This window comes from Geotrypetes seraphini, chromosome 7 (genome assembly GCF_902459505.1).
Source record: "Geotrypetes seraphini chromosome 7, aGeoSer1.1, whole genome shotgun sequence".
Lineage (NCBI taxonomy): Eukaryota > Metazoa > Chordata > Amphibia > Gymnophiona > Dermophiidae > Geotrypetes > Geotrypetes seraphini.
Genome location: NC_047090.1, coordinates 172,721,652 through 172,736,620, shown reverse-complemented (window position 1 = coordinate 172,736,620; position 14,969 = coordinate 172,721,652). Strand labels below are relative to the sequence as shown.

General features: G+C 45.0%; 1 protein-coding gene across 1 annotated transcript in view; it reads left to right on the top strand.

Moving 5' to 3' along the window:
• The first annotated feature begins 8,537 nt into the window (after nt 1-8,537).
• CCDC197 (coiled-coil domain containing 197) overlaps nt 8,538-14,969 on the top strand; it is a 140,012-nt gene continuing 133,580 nt past the window's right edge. The window contains exon 1 of the mRNA XM_033952631.1: nt 8,538-9,025. Coding sequence (XP_033808522.1) covers nt 8,919-9,025 — 107 coding nt within the window. The 5' untranslated portion in view covers nt 8,538-8,918. The remainder of the gene's footprint in view (nt 9,026-14,969) is intronic.

Genomic DNA, 14,969 nt, shown 5'->3' with positions numbered 1-14,969 from the left:
GAAAAGCTTCCGGTGTCAATAACACACACACTCCTCCCTACTGAAAGCAACAAAACAAACTGTAAGAGTCTTTTAAAACAGTACAAGTCAGGAAGCTACAGACAACATTTTGTTGATTATTCAGTGGTGCGCGATAAATCGGTGAGTGTATTTGCTTTCGTAGCTCTGTGCAGCTGCACAGGGAAATGGAAGGAAGGGAAATGCTGCTGCTGCACAGGGAAGTGGGTTGGGGGGAAATGCTGCTGCACAGGGAAATGAGGAGGGAGGGAATGCTGCTATGGCTAATGCACAGGGAAGTGGGGGAAGAGAAATGCTGCTGCATAGGGGGCAGGGAGAGAGACAGAAAGAAAGACAGACAGACAGACAGCGGGTGGGAGGGAGAAAGAAAGATAGACAGCGGGAGGGAGACAGAAAGAAAGGAAGAAAGACACAGGGGCAGGGAGACAGAAAGACAGACAGAGAGACAAAGGGGGCCAGGGAGAAAGACAGACAGCAGGAGGGAGAGAGACAGAAAGAAAGACAGACAGACATATATTCTAGCACCCATTAATGTAATGGGCTAAAAGACTAGTAAAAGAAATAACAGCGATTCGTAAAGAAAATAAACACAAACCACGGTGAGAGAAGGCACGAAATAACAAAGTTAAACGCAGAGTCAAAGACGGATTTCTCGGCTCCGCAGAAAACTGAGGAGACACGTCCTGCACTGGGCGGGAAGGTACTTGCGCATGCGTGGTGCGGCTGACTCGAAACTTCTAGTTTCTACAAGCAAGTCTGCATGCGAGGCTGTCCACATCCGGGCACCGTCAGTGACATCACACATATGTGAGAATAGCTGCCTGCTTGTCCTGGGATAAAGTCTTTAACGTGGATAACCCCCCCCTCACAGCACAGTTACTTTCCATAACAGGTGTTATCCGGGGACAGCAGGCAGCTATTCTCACATATGGATGACGTCATCGACGGAGCCCGGATGCGGACACCTCACAAGCAGACTTGCTTGAAGAAACTCGAAGTTTCGAGTTGCCCACACCGCGAATGCGCGAGTGCCTTCCCGCCCAGTGCAGGGCGCGTCTCCTCAGTTCAGATAGCTAGCAGAGAAGCCAACCAGGGGAAGTGGGTGGGTTGTGAGAATAGCTGCCTGCTGTCCCTGGATAACACCTGTTACGGTAAGTAACTGTGCATTATCCCAGGACATGTAGGCAGGTATTCTCACATATGGGTGACCTCCAAGCTAACCAGAAAGGGATGGTGGGAGTGTTGGCAATTTGGGAGAATAAATTTTGTAATACTGTTTGGCCAAATTGTCCATCCTGTCTGGAGAAAACATCCAGACAATAGTGAGAAGTGAAAGTATGAACCGAGGACTAAGTAGCAACCTTGCAAATCTCCTCAATAGGCGTAGATCTGAGGAAAGCTACTGAAGCTGCCATTGCTCTGACTTTATGGGCTGTGACTCTACTGTGTAGGGGTAATCCAGCCTGGGCATAGCAGAAAGAGATGCAAGCAGCCATCCAGTTGGAGATGGTACGCTTAGAGATGGGATGTCCCAACTTGTTTGAATCGAAGGAGACAAAAAGTTGAGGAGCAGTTCTGTGTGGTTTGGTGCGTTCCAAGTAGAAGGCCAAAGCACGTTTACAGTCCAGAGTATGAAGAGCTGATTCTCCAGGATGAGAATGAAGCTTAGGAAAAAACACTGGAAGAACAATGGATTGGTTGAGATGAAATTATGAAACCACCTTAGGGAGGAATTTAGGATGAGTACGGAGAACCATGTCATGATGGAAGACAGTGAAAGGTGGATCAGCAACTAAAGCTTGCAGCTCACTGACTCTTCGAGCAGAAGTGAGGGCAATGAGAAACACCACTTTCCAAGTGAGATACTTCAGATGAGCCTTATCAATTGGTTCAAATGGAGGCTTCATTAGTTGAGCAAGGACAACATTGAGGTCCCAACCACAGGAGGCGGTTTGAGAGGAGGTTTGACATTTTAAAATCCTTTCATGAATCTGGAAACCACTGGATGAGCAGAGAGGGGTTTCCCTTCAATAGGCTGATGGGAAGCTGCAATTGCACTGAGATGGACTCGTATAGATGTAGTCTTGAGACCAGAATTGGATAAGTGCAAAAGGTAGTCCAAAACAGAAGATAAGGAGGAATGTTGAGGCTCCTTATGATGAGAAAAACACCACGTAAAAAATCTAGTCCACTTTTGGTGATAGCATTATCTAGTGGTAGGTTTCCTTGAAGCTTCTAAAATGTCTCTTACAGCTTGAGAAAACTGAAGAGGGGGTTATGTTGAGAGGTACCAAGCTGTCAGGTGTAGAGACTGCAGGTTGGGATGAAGCAGAGATGGAAAAATTGGTAGAAGATATGGCTCCCTGCTGAGTTTAAGTAGAAGGGAGTACCAAGGTTGTCTTGGCCACCAAGGAGCAATTAGAATCATGGTGGCATGATCGTTCTTCAACTTGACCAGAGTCTTGAGAATGAGAGAGAATGGAGGGAATGCATAGAGGAAGAGATTCGTCCATTCCAGAAGAAAAGCATCTGCCTCGAGGCGGTGAGGAGAGTATATCCTGGAGCAGAATTGAGGCAGTTTGAAGTTCCAAAAAGGCAGTTTGTAGCTGCAAAAAGGTCTATCTGAGGCATTCCCCACTGTGAAAAAATGTGATGAAGAGGGGAGGAATGGAGTGTCCATTCGTGAGGCTGCAGTAGACGACTCAAGTTGTCCGTCAAGCAATTCTTCACCCCTTGAATGTAGACTGCTTTGAGGAAGGTGTTGTGGCAGATTGCCCAGTCCCAAACCTTCAGAGCTTCTTGACAAAGGGAGGCAGACCACGTTCCTCCCTGTTTGTTGACATAATACATGGCGACTTGGTTGTCCGTCCAAATGAGGATTACTTGGTCGTGAAGCAGATGTTGAAAAGCATTGAGAGCTTTGAGGATCGCTCTGAGTTCCAACAGATTGATATGACACTGACGATCCGTACTGGTCCAGAGGCCTTGAGTACGAAGACCATCGAGATGAGCACCCCAAGCGTAGGTCGAAGAGTATGTCGTGAGGACCTTCTGATGGGGGGGAGGCGTTTGAAAAAGCAAGCCTCTGGAAAGATTGGAAGAGAGCATCCACCAACGGTGAGACTGATTCAATGAACGAGTGACTGATATGTGTTGAGAAAGATGGTTGCAAACTTGCATCCATTGAGATGTCAGGGTCCACTGAGGAATTCTGAGGTGAAGTCTGGCAAAAGGAGTCACATGTACTGTGCAGGCCATGTGACCCAGAAGTACCATCATGTGTCTCGCTGAGATGGAAGAGCGGGAAGACACTGTATGACAGAGTTGAAGAAGAGCTTCCATTTGTTGTTGTGGAAGGAATGCTCTGAGTTGGACAGTGTCCAGAAAAGCTCCAATGAATTGTAGATTCTGCGAGGGCTGAAGTTGAGATTTGGGAAAGTTGATTTCGAAACCCAAACTTTGTAGGAACCAGGTAGTCCGTTGGGTCGCTACAATAACTCCTTGAGATGTGGAATCTTTGAGCCAGTCGTCGAGGTAGGAAAATACCTGAAGACCATGATTCCGTAGAGCTGCTGCTACCACTACCAGGCACTTGGTGAACACTCTAAGAGACGAGGCCTGGCCAAAGGGTAGTAAACATAGAAACATAGAATATGACGGCAGAAAAGGGCCTACGGCCCAACAAGTCTGCCCACTCAAATAACCCTCCCCTCTAAGTTCCTCTTTGAAGTGAGCCCACGTGTTGATCCCATTTGATCTTAAAATCAGTCACGTTACTGGCCTCAACTACCTGAAGTGGAAGATTATTCCAACGGTCGACCACTCTTTCGGTGAAGAAGTACTTCCTAGTGTCACCATGGAACCTCCCGCCCCTGATTTTCAGCAGATGCCCCCTTGTCGCCATAGGGCCTGTAAGGAAGAAGATATCTTCTTCCACCTCAATGCGGCCAGTAATGTATTTGAACGTCTCTATCATGTCACCCCTCTCTCTGCGTTCCTCGAGAGAGTAAAGGTGCAACTTACCTAGTCGTTCTTCATAAGGGTCATCCTTGAGCCCTGAGACCATCTTGGTGGCCAATCGTTGAACCGATTCCATTCTTAGCACATCCTTCCGATAGTGTGGCCTCCAAAACTGTACACAGTACTCCAGATGTGGTCTCACCATGGACCTGTACAGCGGCATCACCACCTTGGGCCTTCGGCTGACAAAACTTCTCCGGATGCAACCCAGCATTTGTCTAGCTTTAGATGAGGCTTTCTCCACCTGATTGGCTGCCTTCATATCTTCACTAATGATTACTCCCAGGTCTTGTTCTGGTTCTGGTTAAGGTCTCACCATTCAGAGTGTAGATTCTGCATGGGTTTCTGCCACCAAGGTGTATTATCTTACACTTTTTGGCATTGAAATTCAGCTGCCAAAGAGTAGACCAGTGTTCCAGAACAAGTATGTCCTGTGTCATAGCATCGGGCATGGCATCTCCGCTCACTATGTTGCACAATTTAGCATCATCGGCAAATAATGCAATTTTCCCCCGAAGTCCCTGAGGCAGATCTTGTATGAAGATATTAAATAGGATTGGGCCCAGGACCGAGCCCTGCGGTACTCCACTGTGCACTTCCGACTTTTCAGAGGGGGTACCGTTTACCACCACCCTCTGATGTCTACCACTGAGCCAGTCTTTAACCCATGCAGTTAATATTTCTCCTAGCCCCAATGAACTCATCTTATTCAAAAGTCTACGGTGTGGGACGCTGTCAAAAGCCTTGCTGAAGTCCAGATACAACACATCCAGGGACTATCCTTTATCCAGTTCTTTTGTTACCCCGTCGAAGAAGCTGATCAAGTTGGATTGGCAGCATCTCCCCTTAGTAAATCCATGCTGGTGTGGATCCCTCAGTCTCTCGTCATCCATAACTGTGTCTAATTTGTGTTTAATCAATGTTTCCATAAGCTTGCACACTATTGACGTGAGACTTACCAGTCTGTAATTTGCAGTGTCTAACCTGCATCCCTTTTTATGGAGCGGAATGACGTTAGCTGTTTTCCAGTCTAGTGGAACTTTTCCCGTGCAGATTCCCCACCCGAAATCTGAGGTATTGTCGGGAGGCCGGATGAATGGGGATATGAGTGTAGGCCTCCTTGAGATCCAGAGAGCTTAACCAATCGTTCTGCTCGAGAAGGGGATAAATGGATGCCAAGGACAACATTCAAAACTTCTTTGACTAAAAATTTGTTGAGAGCCCTGAGATCCAGAACGGGCCGCAGATCGCCAGTCTTCTTCTGAACAAGGAAGTAACGGGAGTAAAACCCCCCTGTTCTGCTGTTCCAAAGGAACTGGTTCGATGGCATGGAGATGAAGCAGAGCTTGAGCTTCCTGAAGAAGAAGGGCGGTCTGGGATGGATTGGAAGGATACTCTCTTGGAGGAAACTCTGGTGGAATCTGAGAGAAATGAAGAGAGTATCCTTCCCTGATGATGGAAAGTACCCAGAGGTCGGATGTAATTGTCGTCCATCAATGGTAAAAATGATGGAGACGACTTCCTATAGGGGGAAAAGAAGACAGAGTCAGAACGGTGAAGGTTATGCTCTGTTTTAAACAGTCAAAAAGGCTGAGGAGCCTTAGTGCAGCCTTAGTTGAAGTTTTTGTTGCTTTTGAGGTTGCTGTTTCTTTAGAGGGCGATTATAAGGAGCCATCCTCGGAGTAAAACGCCGCTGATAGATAGGAGCAGGACGTGCAGGTTTGGCAGGAGCTGGCTTTGGCTTGGGTCTGACAATAGAAGCAAAAGATTTTTCATGGTCAGACAGTTTCTTGGTGGCTGCCTTGATGGATTCACAAGGGATATTAGCCAAGCGGTCTAGAAGATTAGGGTCCATGTCAATGATACGAAGCCAGGCAAGACGACGCATAGCTACAGAGCAAGCAGCTGCTCGGGCAGAGAACTCGAAGGCATCATAAGAGGACTGTAGGAGATGTAATCTGAGTTGAGATAAAGAAGCCAGGACTTCTTGGAATTCAAGGTGCTTTTGAGTATCCAAATAAGTCAAGAACTTTGGTAATAGAGAAATAAAGAATTCAAATAAGTAATAAAATGAAAATTATAATAGAGGACATCATGGCATTTTGATAGATGTGAAGTCCGAATTTGTCCATCGTTTTCCCTTCCCTTCCAGGAGGAACTGTGGCATAAACCTTGGAAGGATGGGACCTCTTTAAAGAGGACTTGACAAGCAAGGATTGATGAGATAACTGTGAATTGTCAAACCCTTTGCGATGCACAGTCCAATTTTCCTGGAACAGCTGGTATGGAAAAAGGTGTTTCCATGCATCGACCAAAAGTCTTATTCAAAAGCTTATGAAGAGGAAGTTTAGAGACTCTGCCGGGGGTTGAGGAAGATGCATGACTTATAGATACTCCTTAGAGTATTTGGAGCCAGTATCTAATTGGAGATCCAAGTCCACAGCCATCTGAAGAAGAAAAGATGAAAAAGAAAGCTGATCTGCCAACGCTTTGCCTTGAGAAGGACTCGAGGACATCGAGGCAGCCTGGGTTGAATATGAAGCTTCGGCAGAAAAAAGGCATCAAAGGAATATGGTGACTTGGACAAGGCAATGGAAACCGGGACATCCTAGATGACATCCTTGGAGTAGATCGAGGCTTAGTGGAAGAAGGTCTTTCTTTAGAAGAACTATGCCTGGAAGGATGCCTTGATGAAGGCCTCAATCGTTGATGAGAACTGTGCCTGGAAGCAGATCTCGAAGATCGAGGAGACTTCTCCTCGGAGATGGAAGCAGCCGATGGTAGCAAAGAATGTATAGGCTGTAGATTGAAGCTCCAGAGGCTTGGTGGAGGAAACTCTATGCACTCCCAAAGACTCTGCTCCTTGTATAGAGTGTGAGGATTCCTTCCGAGGCACTTGCAAAGAATCTGCTCCTTGCTGTACATGCTTTGATGCCAGACCAGACACTCGCAGAGACTCTGCTCCCTGCAAAGAGTGTGTAAGCTCAGACTGAGGCAGGGAAAGCGGCTCGACCTCGCGGAGTCTGCTGAATACCCAGGCTGGATAAGAGGAAGAAGCTTCGGTCCCATATTAGTAAGGAACTGAATGAATTGCTTCTCTAACATGGTCTGGAAAGAAGCCGGCAAGGATGGGTCCACGTCTGAAACCGGACCACCTGCTTTGGCTGGAGGTTCCTTTGAGGTAGTGTGAGTGTGCTTCGACTTGGAAGTCTTAGCCACTTTAATCACTACCGCTGGAGCTGACTGCTGAGCTATCTGACTTGAGGAAACAGGTAAAGATACAGCAGATGTCGTCGAAGAAAGAGCCGCTGCAAACGACGAAGGTCTGATGAGGCTCGAGATGGAAGCAGTAGAAGCAGGAGGAACCTCGGTAGGAGTCGAGGCCGAGGTCATCTTTGAAGTCGAGGGATCAGAAGATTCCATCTCGAAGAGCTTGTCCACCAAAATACGACGACGAGTAAAGGCTCGAGGCTAAAGCATAGCACAGCGCAGGCACGACCTCGGTTGATGTTTTGGCCCAAGGCACTTGAGGCAGCGACGGTGTGGGTCCGTAAGAGAGATCGCGCGCTGGCACTTGCTATACTTCTTGAAGCCCGTGACAGGCCGGGACATAGAAGTAAAAATAGCTGCCGCAAGATCGAAGCCCTTGGGCTGCGGCCGAGCGGCCTGTCCGGGAAACAGACGGAAGAGGAAAATTTTTTTTTTTTAACTAAAAATGAAAGAAATAAAATAAGAACAGCAATTCGAGAGGAAATAAATACAAACCGCGGTTCAGAGAAGGCACAAAGTAACGAAGTTAAACGCAGAGAGTCAAAGACGGACTTCTTGGCTCCGCGGAGAACTGAGGAGACGCGCCCTGTGCTGGGCGGGAAGGCACTCGCACATGCGCGGTGCGGGTGACTAAAAACTTTGAGTTTCTTCAAGCAAGTTTGCTTGTGAGGCGTCCGCATCCGGGCCTCGTCGATGGCGTCACCCATATGTGAGAATACCTGCCTGCTTGTCCTGGGATAAAAAAGGATATCAAAGCAGATCAGAATCACACCTTCTCAACTTGCTTGCAGTTCGGAAAAAAAAACTGGAAGGGACTCTATAGCACTGGAGAAAGACTCATATGTCCTTTACACCAGAAAGGCCACTGCTCTAAACATTCAGGGCCACATTTTATAAATGGTGCAACTTGGCACAATTAGCAATCAACTACTAAATGCCGCCTAGTGGCTCCTAGGGCTAGGCTTAGATATATTAGGCCAGGTTTTACTTCCTCGTATTTACCGGTGCCTAACTCGGATACCTAAGTCAACCACACTCTGGCCTTCAGTGCTCTTTAACAATTCTTGGAGGAGTAATGTGAACTTCGGCGGAAATACAAAGAGACCTTCCGAGCAGCCCTGGTCACAACAGCGTCAGAGGCTGGCGCGTCTGCTGTTTACACGCATTCCCACTCTCACCCCTTTTTTTTTTTTGCTTTGCACTTCGGGGTGCAGCTCGCGAAGCCTTAAGGTTCCAGGGACCTAACGTTCTATGGCGCGAGCCGGACAGTTTGAAGGGGTGATAGGAAGAAAGGGCAAGAGAGAACGTCCCCGTAGCAACGTGAATGGGATTGGCCAGATACCTAGACATCGAAGTACATGTTGCCATGGCAGCACAATGCTGGCCTGGGGGGGTCCGTGCGGTGTCGCTGCACCAATACCCAAGTAGCAACGTGAGTTCTGCTGTTCCGGCCATTGCGACTTTGCAGTTCGGGTTTTCCGTCTCGGTTCCCATCGCTCCGCCTTCCCGGTATTCCAACCGCACGAACACAAGTTTCACTGCACAGGGCTTGCGTGCTCTGAGCCCCTTCCGAACGGCGAGGAAAAAAAAGTTAGCTGTGGCTTTCCACCATGAGCGGCAAGGACTCGCCGGGGCTGAGTGAACTTGAGCGCCACTACAGTCTGCACATTGCAAAACCCAGGAGAAACGTTTTCGTGACACAATTAGAAGAGGGAAGGTAAAAACACTTCTCTTTCTCTTTTAGGGGTTTTGTTGTTGTTGTTGTTTTTTTTTTTTTTTGGGGGGGGGGGGGGGTTGACTTAACCACTAGGCTGAATTAGGTCGTCGCCAAGGGTGGCAGGGGTGCAGCCAAACCAAATGCAGTCAAAGAGAAACAATAGTCTCTTTAACACCCAACACATTGAACTGTCAGCGCCAACCTTTTGACTAATAGCCACGTAGCTGAAAGAAAGGTGTTTGCAAGTTATTCTCTTAAATATAGGTATTCGAGAAGCAAAGCTTTAATATTTAAAGGCATGATATGTAATGTTTGTGTTAATCAAGTTTTCTATTCAAGGTCGGATTAAATTACAAGAGGTTGGGTCAAGTTACCCAGGAAGTTACAATGGGCAGTTTTGACACAGACATTCTATAGTGTTGATAGTATTGTATAGGTAGATCAGCACAGTTAATAATACAGTTGGGTCATATATTCATAGTTACAAGTAGGTCATCGTTGGCTCATTGTTATGTCCCAGGAGTTGCATTAGACAGTTCAGAAATGAGCTTTTACAATTACCATTTCAATTACTTCAGAGTTGTCTCCCTGTCTTGGTATAGAAAAGCTTTTAAAAGTTCCCTGAACCCGAGATAATGGTCACAAGATCATAGGACTAGATTCACTAATCTGATCCGTGGCCAGGGGGCTGATTCATAAGTCACAAATGAGGACGATCGGAATCACGCCCCCCAACTGACCGCAAGGATCGCTCTTCAGCGATCCCGACGCATGCGCAGACCATCTGTAGATGGTCTGCGCATGCGCTGGCCCTCCGTGCCCGGCAGAGCTAAAGAAAACTTTGTTTTACTACTTTTGTTTTTTACTTTTTCGCGAGGCCGTGGTTTTAACCTGCTTAAAACCCGCGGGTTAAAACCACGGGCTCGCACTGCGGGGGGAAGGCAAGGAGAGTCGGTGCAGAAGAACACTTCAGAAAAGGACATTAAGCATCCAACAAGAGGCAGGATTTCAGGGCGGCAAAGAGAAGGAAAGGACAGTTGCGGCAGAGAGCAGGGCAGTCGGAAAGAGTCTGAGCTACTGGTCCTCAGCAGTTGCTTCTTTTTTGATCGGCCAGCCCAGTCGGTGTCCCTCATTTTTTTTTTTTTTAGTGAATTGCTGCCTGCCTATATTTGCATGCGCGGATCAGATCGGACGTGGATTGGATCTGGAGTAAGGTTAGTGAATTAAGTCGGGGTCGCTAATTGGTCGGGACTTGATCAGTGGGCTTAGTGAATCTAGCCCTTTGTTAGGTAGTCGGGTGCATTGCCTATCTGGATCATAACGGCAGTGATGCCTAATTTCAACTTGATCCTTGCGGTTATGGGCAGCCAATGTAGTTTCTTATAGTAAGGCTATAGATGTTCTGATTTCCATAATCCATGTATGAGACTTACTTCTGCATTTTGAACTAGTTGTAGATTCAATAGCAACGTTTTAGAGCAAAGAACTAGTGTTACGGTAACAGGGCCGCCATCAGAAATTTCTGGGCCCCTTACTGAGCAATCCTATTGGGCCCCCCATGCATCCCTTTCCCCCCCCCCGACGCCCCCCTCTTCTTCCATGGGCCGAATACACACATACTTTTCTGCTAATGCTCCACCTAAGCCAGTCCCGTAAAATCTTCTCGCGTCCATTGGGTGATTTGGCATAGAGGAGATATTAATAAAAAGAACGTCTGTTAAGATCTTTACTCATAGACTGTGCCATTTGCTTTAAATCATCTTCCATCATTAATCCAAATTGCACAATTCTTTCTCTGTCTTTGTCCTGAATGGCATCTGGCCACATTGCTGGATCCTTCCAGTCAACAAATTTATGAGCAGGCGCGGAGAACGCATTTTTAAACAAATGTAGTTTATCCTTGTACTCTTTATGTAATTTTAATCATCTATGGATATGTTTGTATGTTTATTGTTCAAATGGTTTTATTTATTTCCCCAAATTTATTTTTGTTGTACGCATTGAAAATATTTGATATTGCGTTTAAATTAAAATCTCAATAAACTTGAAACTTGAAACGAGTGCCCGTGAGATTGTGGGAGGGTTAAATACTCAAAACTTAGAAGAATAACAATTTACTTAAAGTTTTTGCTACGCCAGCTTTCTGGTATCTTTACATACAGTGGCGTACGTAGCATATGTAACGCCCGGGGCCCATCATTTTTTGGCACCCCCCCCATCTGTAAGAAAAACATGATTTTTAGTAACAAACCACACGTCACACATGAGTACCTAGGAAAAGGCAGCATCTTACATATTGCAGTGAGCAGTACATCAATACACCCATTGTAAAACTAAACAAGCCAGACCAATCAATCCTACACCGTCAATCCTAACAGAAAACCATGTCTTTCGAACACACAGAACACAGAAAACACCTTCGCCTAGTATGGAATATGTCATCACAAACTAACCCCTCACTCTTTTACAAAACTGTAGTGTGGATTTTAGCCACAGTGGTAACAGCCCTGATGCTCATAGAATTCTGAGCATCAGAGCTGCTACCACCACGGCTGGTGCTAAAAAACGCTCCACAGTTTTGTAAAAGGGGGGATAAAATAGAAATACACACTTTCAACGCTCTAGCTCAGAGATGCCCAAACTTTTTGAGCTTGTGAGCTACTTTAAAATGACCAAGTCAAAATGATCTACCAACAATAAAATTTAAAAACACAAAGCACACTATACGCTGAGAAAATGTTAATTATCATTCCTATTCTGGGTTTTTTTCAAAGAGGTCAAGGCAGATGACTGTATGCACTGTCACCTCAGTAACAACCATACAAAAATAGACAAATATACCCTCCATCCTTTTTATTAAACCACAATAGCAGTTTTTAGCGCAGGGAGCTGCGCTGAATGCCCAGCGCTGCTCTTGACACTCATAGGCTCCCTGCGCTAAAAACCACTATTGCGGTTTAGTAAAAGGGGACCATATTGTAAAATATAGACAGCAGATATAAATTCAGAACTGTGCATAGTAAGTGAAGGGAAGTTTTCATCTCTGGGAATTTACCCAGTTAACTATTAAGTTATTTGGGCAAATTCCTTTGAAAACTGTGGTAATACTGCCTCCACTTTGCTAAATTTAAAATAAAATAATTTTTCCTACCTTGTCTGGTGATTTCATGAGTCTCTGGTTGCACTTTCTTCTTCTGACTGTACATCCAATCTTTCTTCCCTTCTATCAGCCTGTATGCTTTCTCTCCTCCACACCTCATTCCCTCCCCCAACTTTTTCTTCCTCTCTCCCTGACCTTTCTTTCTTTTTTTCTGTTTCTCTTCTTTCCTTCTGTTTCCCTGCCTGCCCCCTTTCTTTCTTTCTCCCAGCTGTTCCCCAAGCCACTGCCGCTGCCATCGGGGAACAGGACCCACCAATGGATAACAGGCCCCAAAGCCGACGCCGACGCATGCTCTCCCTGCTTCGGGCCGATCAGTCTTCCTCTCCCCGACGTCAATTCTGCCGTCGGAGAGGAAGTTCCGCCCAGCCAGGCAGCGATTGGCTGGCCCGAACTTCCTCTCCGACTGCAGAATTGACGTCGGGGAGAGGAAGACTGATCGGCCCGATAGATTAGATCGCCAAGACAAAGTGAGTCCTGGGTGATCGACTCACTTTGCCTTGGCGAGCTACTGGTGCCCCTGCCTTAGAACACTGCCTAGGACCCTGGGGGAGGCCGGGCTCCCTGTCAGCTCCGGGCCCCTGAATGCAGGACTGGTAGTACTGCCCTGATGGCGGCCCTGTACGGTAGTCTAGTCGAGATAGGATTAGGGATTGCACTAAAATTCAGAAAGCCTCTGTTTCAATAAGATCTTAGCTTTCTCATCATGAGGAAAGATTGTTTTATATTATTGATTGTACGTGGCTCTTCATTGATACAGGTTGTTATGAATTTCTACTACTAAGATTTGGGATTGTAGTTCTAATAGAAAGTCTGTGTCATCTACTGTAATCCTTGGAGTGTAGCATGGGTCAGATGAGGGTCCTAGCCAAAGGAATTTGGTTTTGTTCTTATTTAGTTTAAGGCAGTGGGTTGAGGTCCAGTTTTCTATGATGTAGACACATTTTTTGACATTGGTAAGGGTGGTTGTCTAATGCAGCTGTTACAGGTAGCATGATCATTATCTGCTAGGTGAAATGTTTTATTCATGTGAGATCTAGATTGGCTTCAAAGGAATCCCTTCCTGTTTTATCCCTCCCCTTTTTCCTTCCTTTTATTTTTTTATTTACATAATGTAATTAAAAATCTTCCTCTCCCCCTTTTCCCTCTTGCCACCTACCTATCTCAATTATGTCCTTGTCTTGGCCTCAATCTCCCCCATTTTTTTTTTAATTTCAATTTATTATTTTCTTTAAGCAATTTAAAATATCTTTTTAATTTCTATTATTGTAAACCGACCAGATACTTGTGATGGTCAGTATATCAAGCTATAAATAAACTTGAAACTTGATTAGAACAGGGGTGCCCACACTTTTTGGGCTTGCGAGCTATTTTTAAAATGACTAAGTCAAAATGATCTACCTGAAAACCCTACTGGAATACGGCACTCGAGGACCGGAGTTCCCTACACCTGATCTAAATGCTGTGCATCTAAAAATTATGACACACACTGGTGCTTAGCACGATTATATAAAAGAAATGTGCATCTTATAGAATCATATAGAGTCAGCATTTGACTTTTTTGTTGCTATATATAGAATATGACCCATAATGTGTGTATATTGGATACATGCATGCATTTATGTATCCCCAAAACCGATCCCTGCAACTATATCCCATACATATGTTTCATAAAGTTTGTCAATAACTTATGAATTTGTATGTGTGAATATATATATATATATATTCACACATACAAATTCATAAGTTATTGACAAACTTTATGAAACATATGTATGGGATATAGTTGCAGGGATCGGTTTTGGGGATACATAAATGCATGCATGTATCCAATATACACACATTATGGGTCATATTCTATATATAGCAACAAAAAAGTCAAATGCTGACTCTATATGATTCTATAAGATGCACATTTCTTTTATATAATCGTGCTAAGCACCAGTGTGTGTCATAATTTTTAGATGCACAGCATTTAGATCAGGTGTAGGGAACTCCGGTCCTCGAGTGCCGTATTCCAGTAGGGTTTTCAGGTAGATCATTTTGACTTAGTCATTTTAAAAATAGCTCGCAAGCCCAAAAAGTGTGGGCACCCCTGTTCTAATCAAGTTTCAAGTTTATTTATAGCTTGATATACTGACCATCACAAGTATCTGGTCGGTTTACAATAATAGAAATATATATATATATATATATTCAACACACACACAAATTCATATTGGCTCATAACATAAATGAACCTATTGGAGGTACTTTAAATAATGCCCATATATATATAATGTGAGATCAAGATCTATTTATTTAAACAATCTGTATGAAATTCTTCTTAATTTAGGAGCAAAACCAACACAAGTAGAGATGGAGGAGATATATCAACTGGGACTTTATTGTATTTTAAAAACAAACAAACAACTGATTCAGCATGGCTAGTGTTTCAGCACCTAAGTGCCTTCCTCAGAAGTCAAAACTGCTGCTATATTGTGGTGTTTTGATAGATGATAATTCATATAATGAGGAAAAATTCCCAAACACTGTAATGTCATCCATCTGGACACAATGAAATAGCTTGCTCATGGCACCCACTACACCTTATGATTGGCTTCCCTGCTACTGACAATAACATAACATGACCGAAACACTGGCCGTGTTGAGTCAGTTATTTGTTTTCTGAAATGCAGTAAAGTATCAGATGATACATCTTCTCCATCTCTACTTGTGTTGGTTTTGCTTGATTTTTTCTAGAGGTGTTCTCGCCATTCCTTGATTCTGCTTTAGGAGCAAACCAGA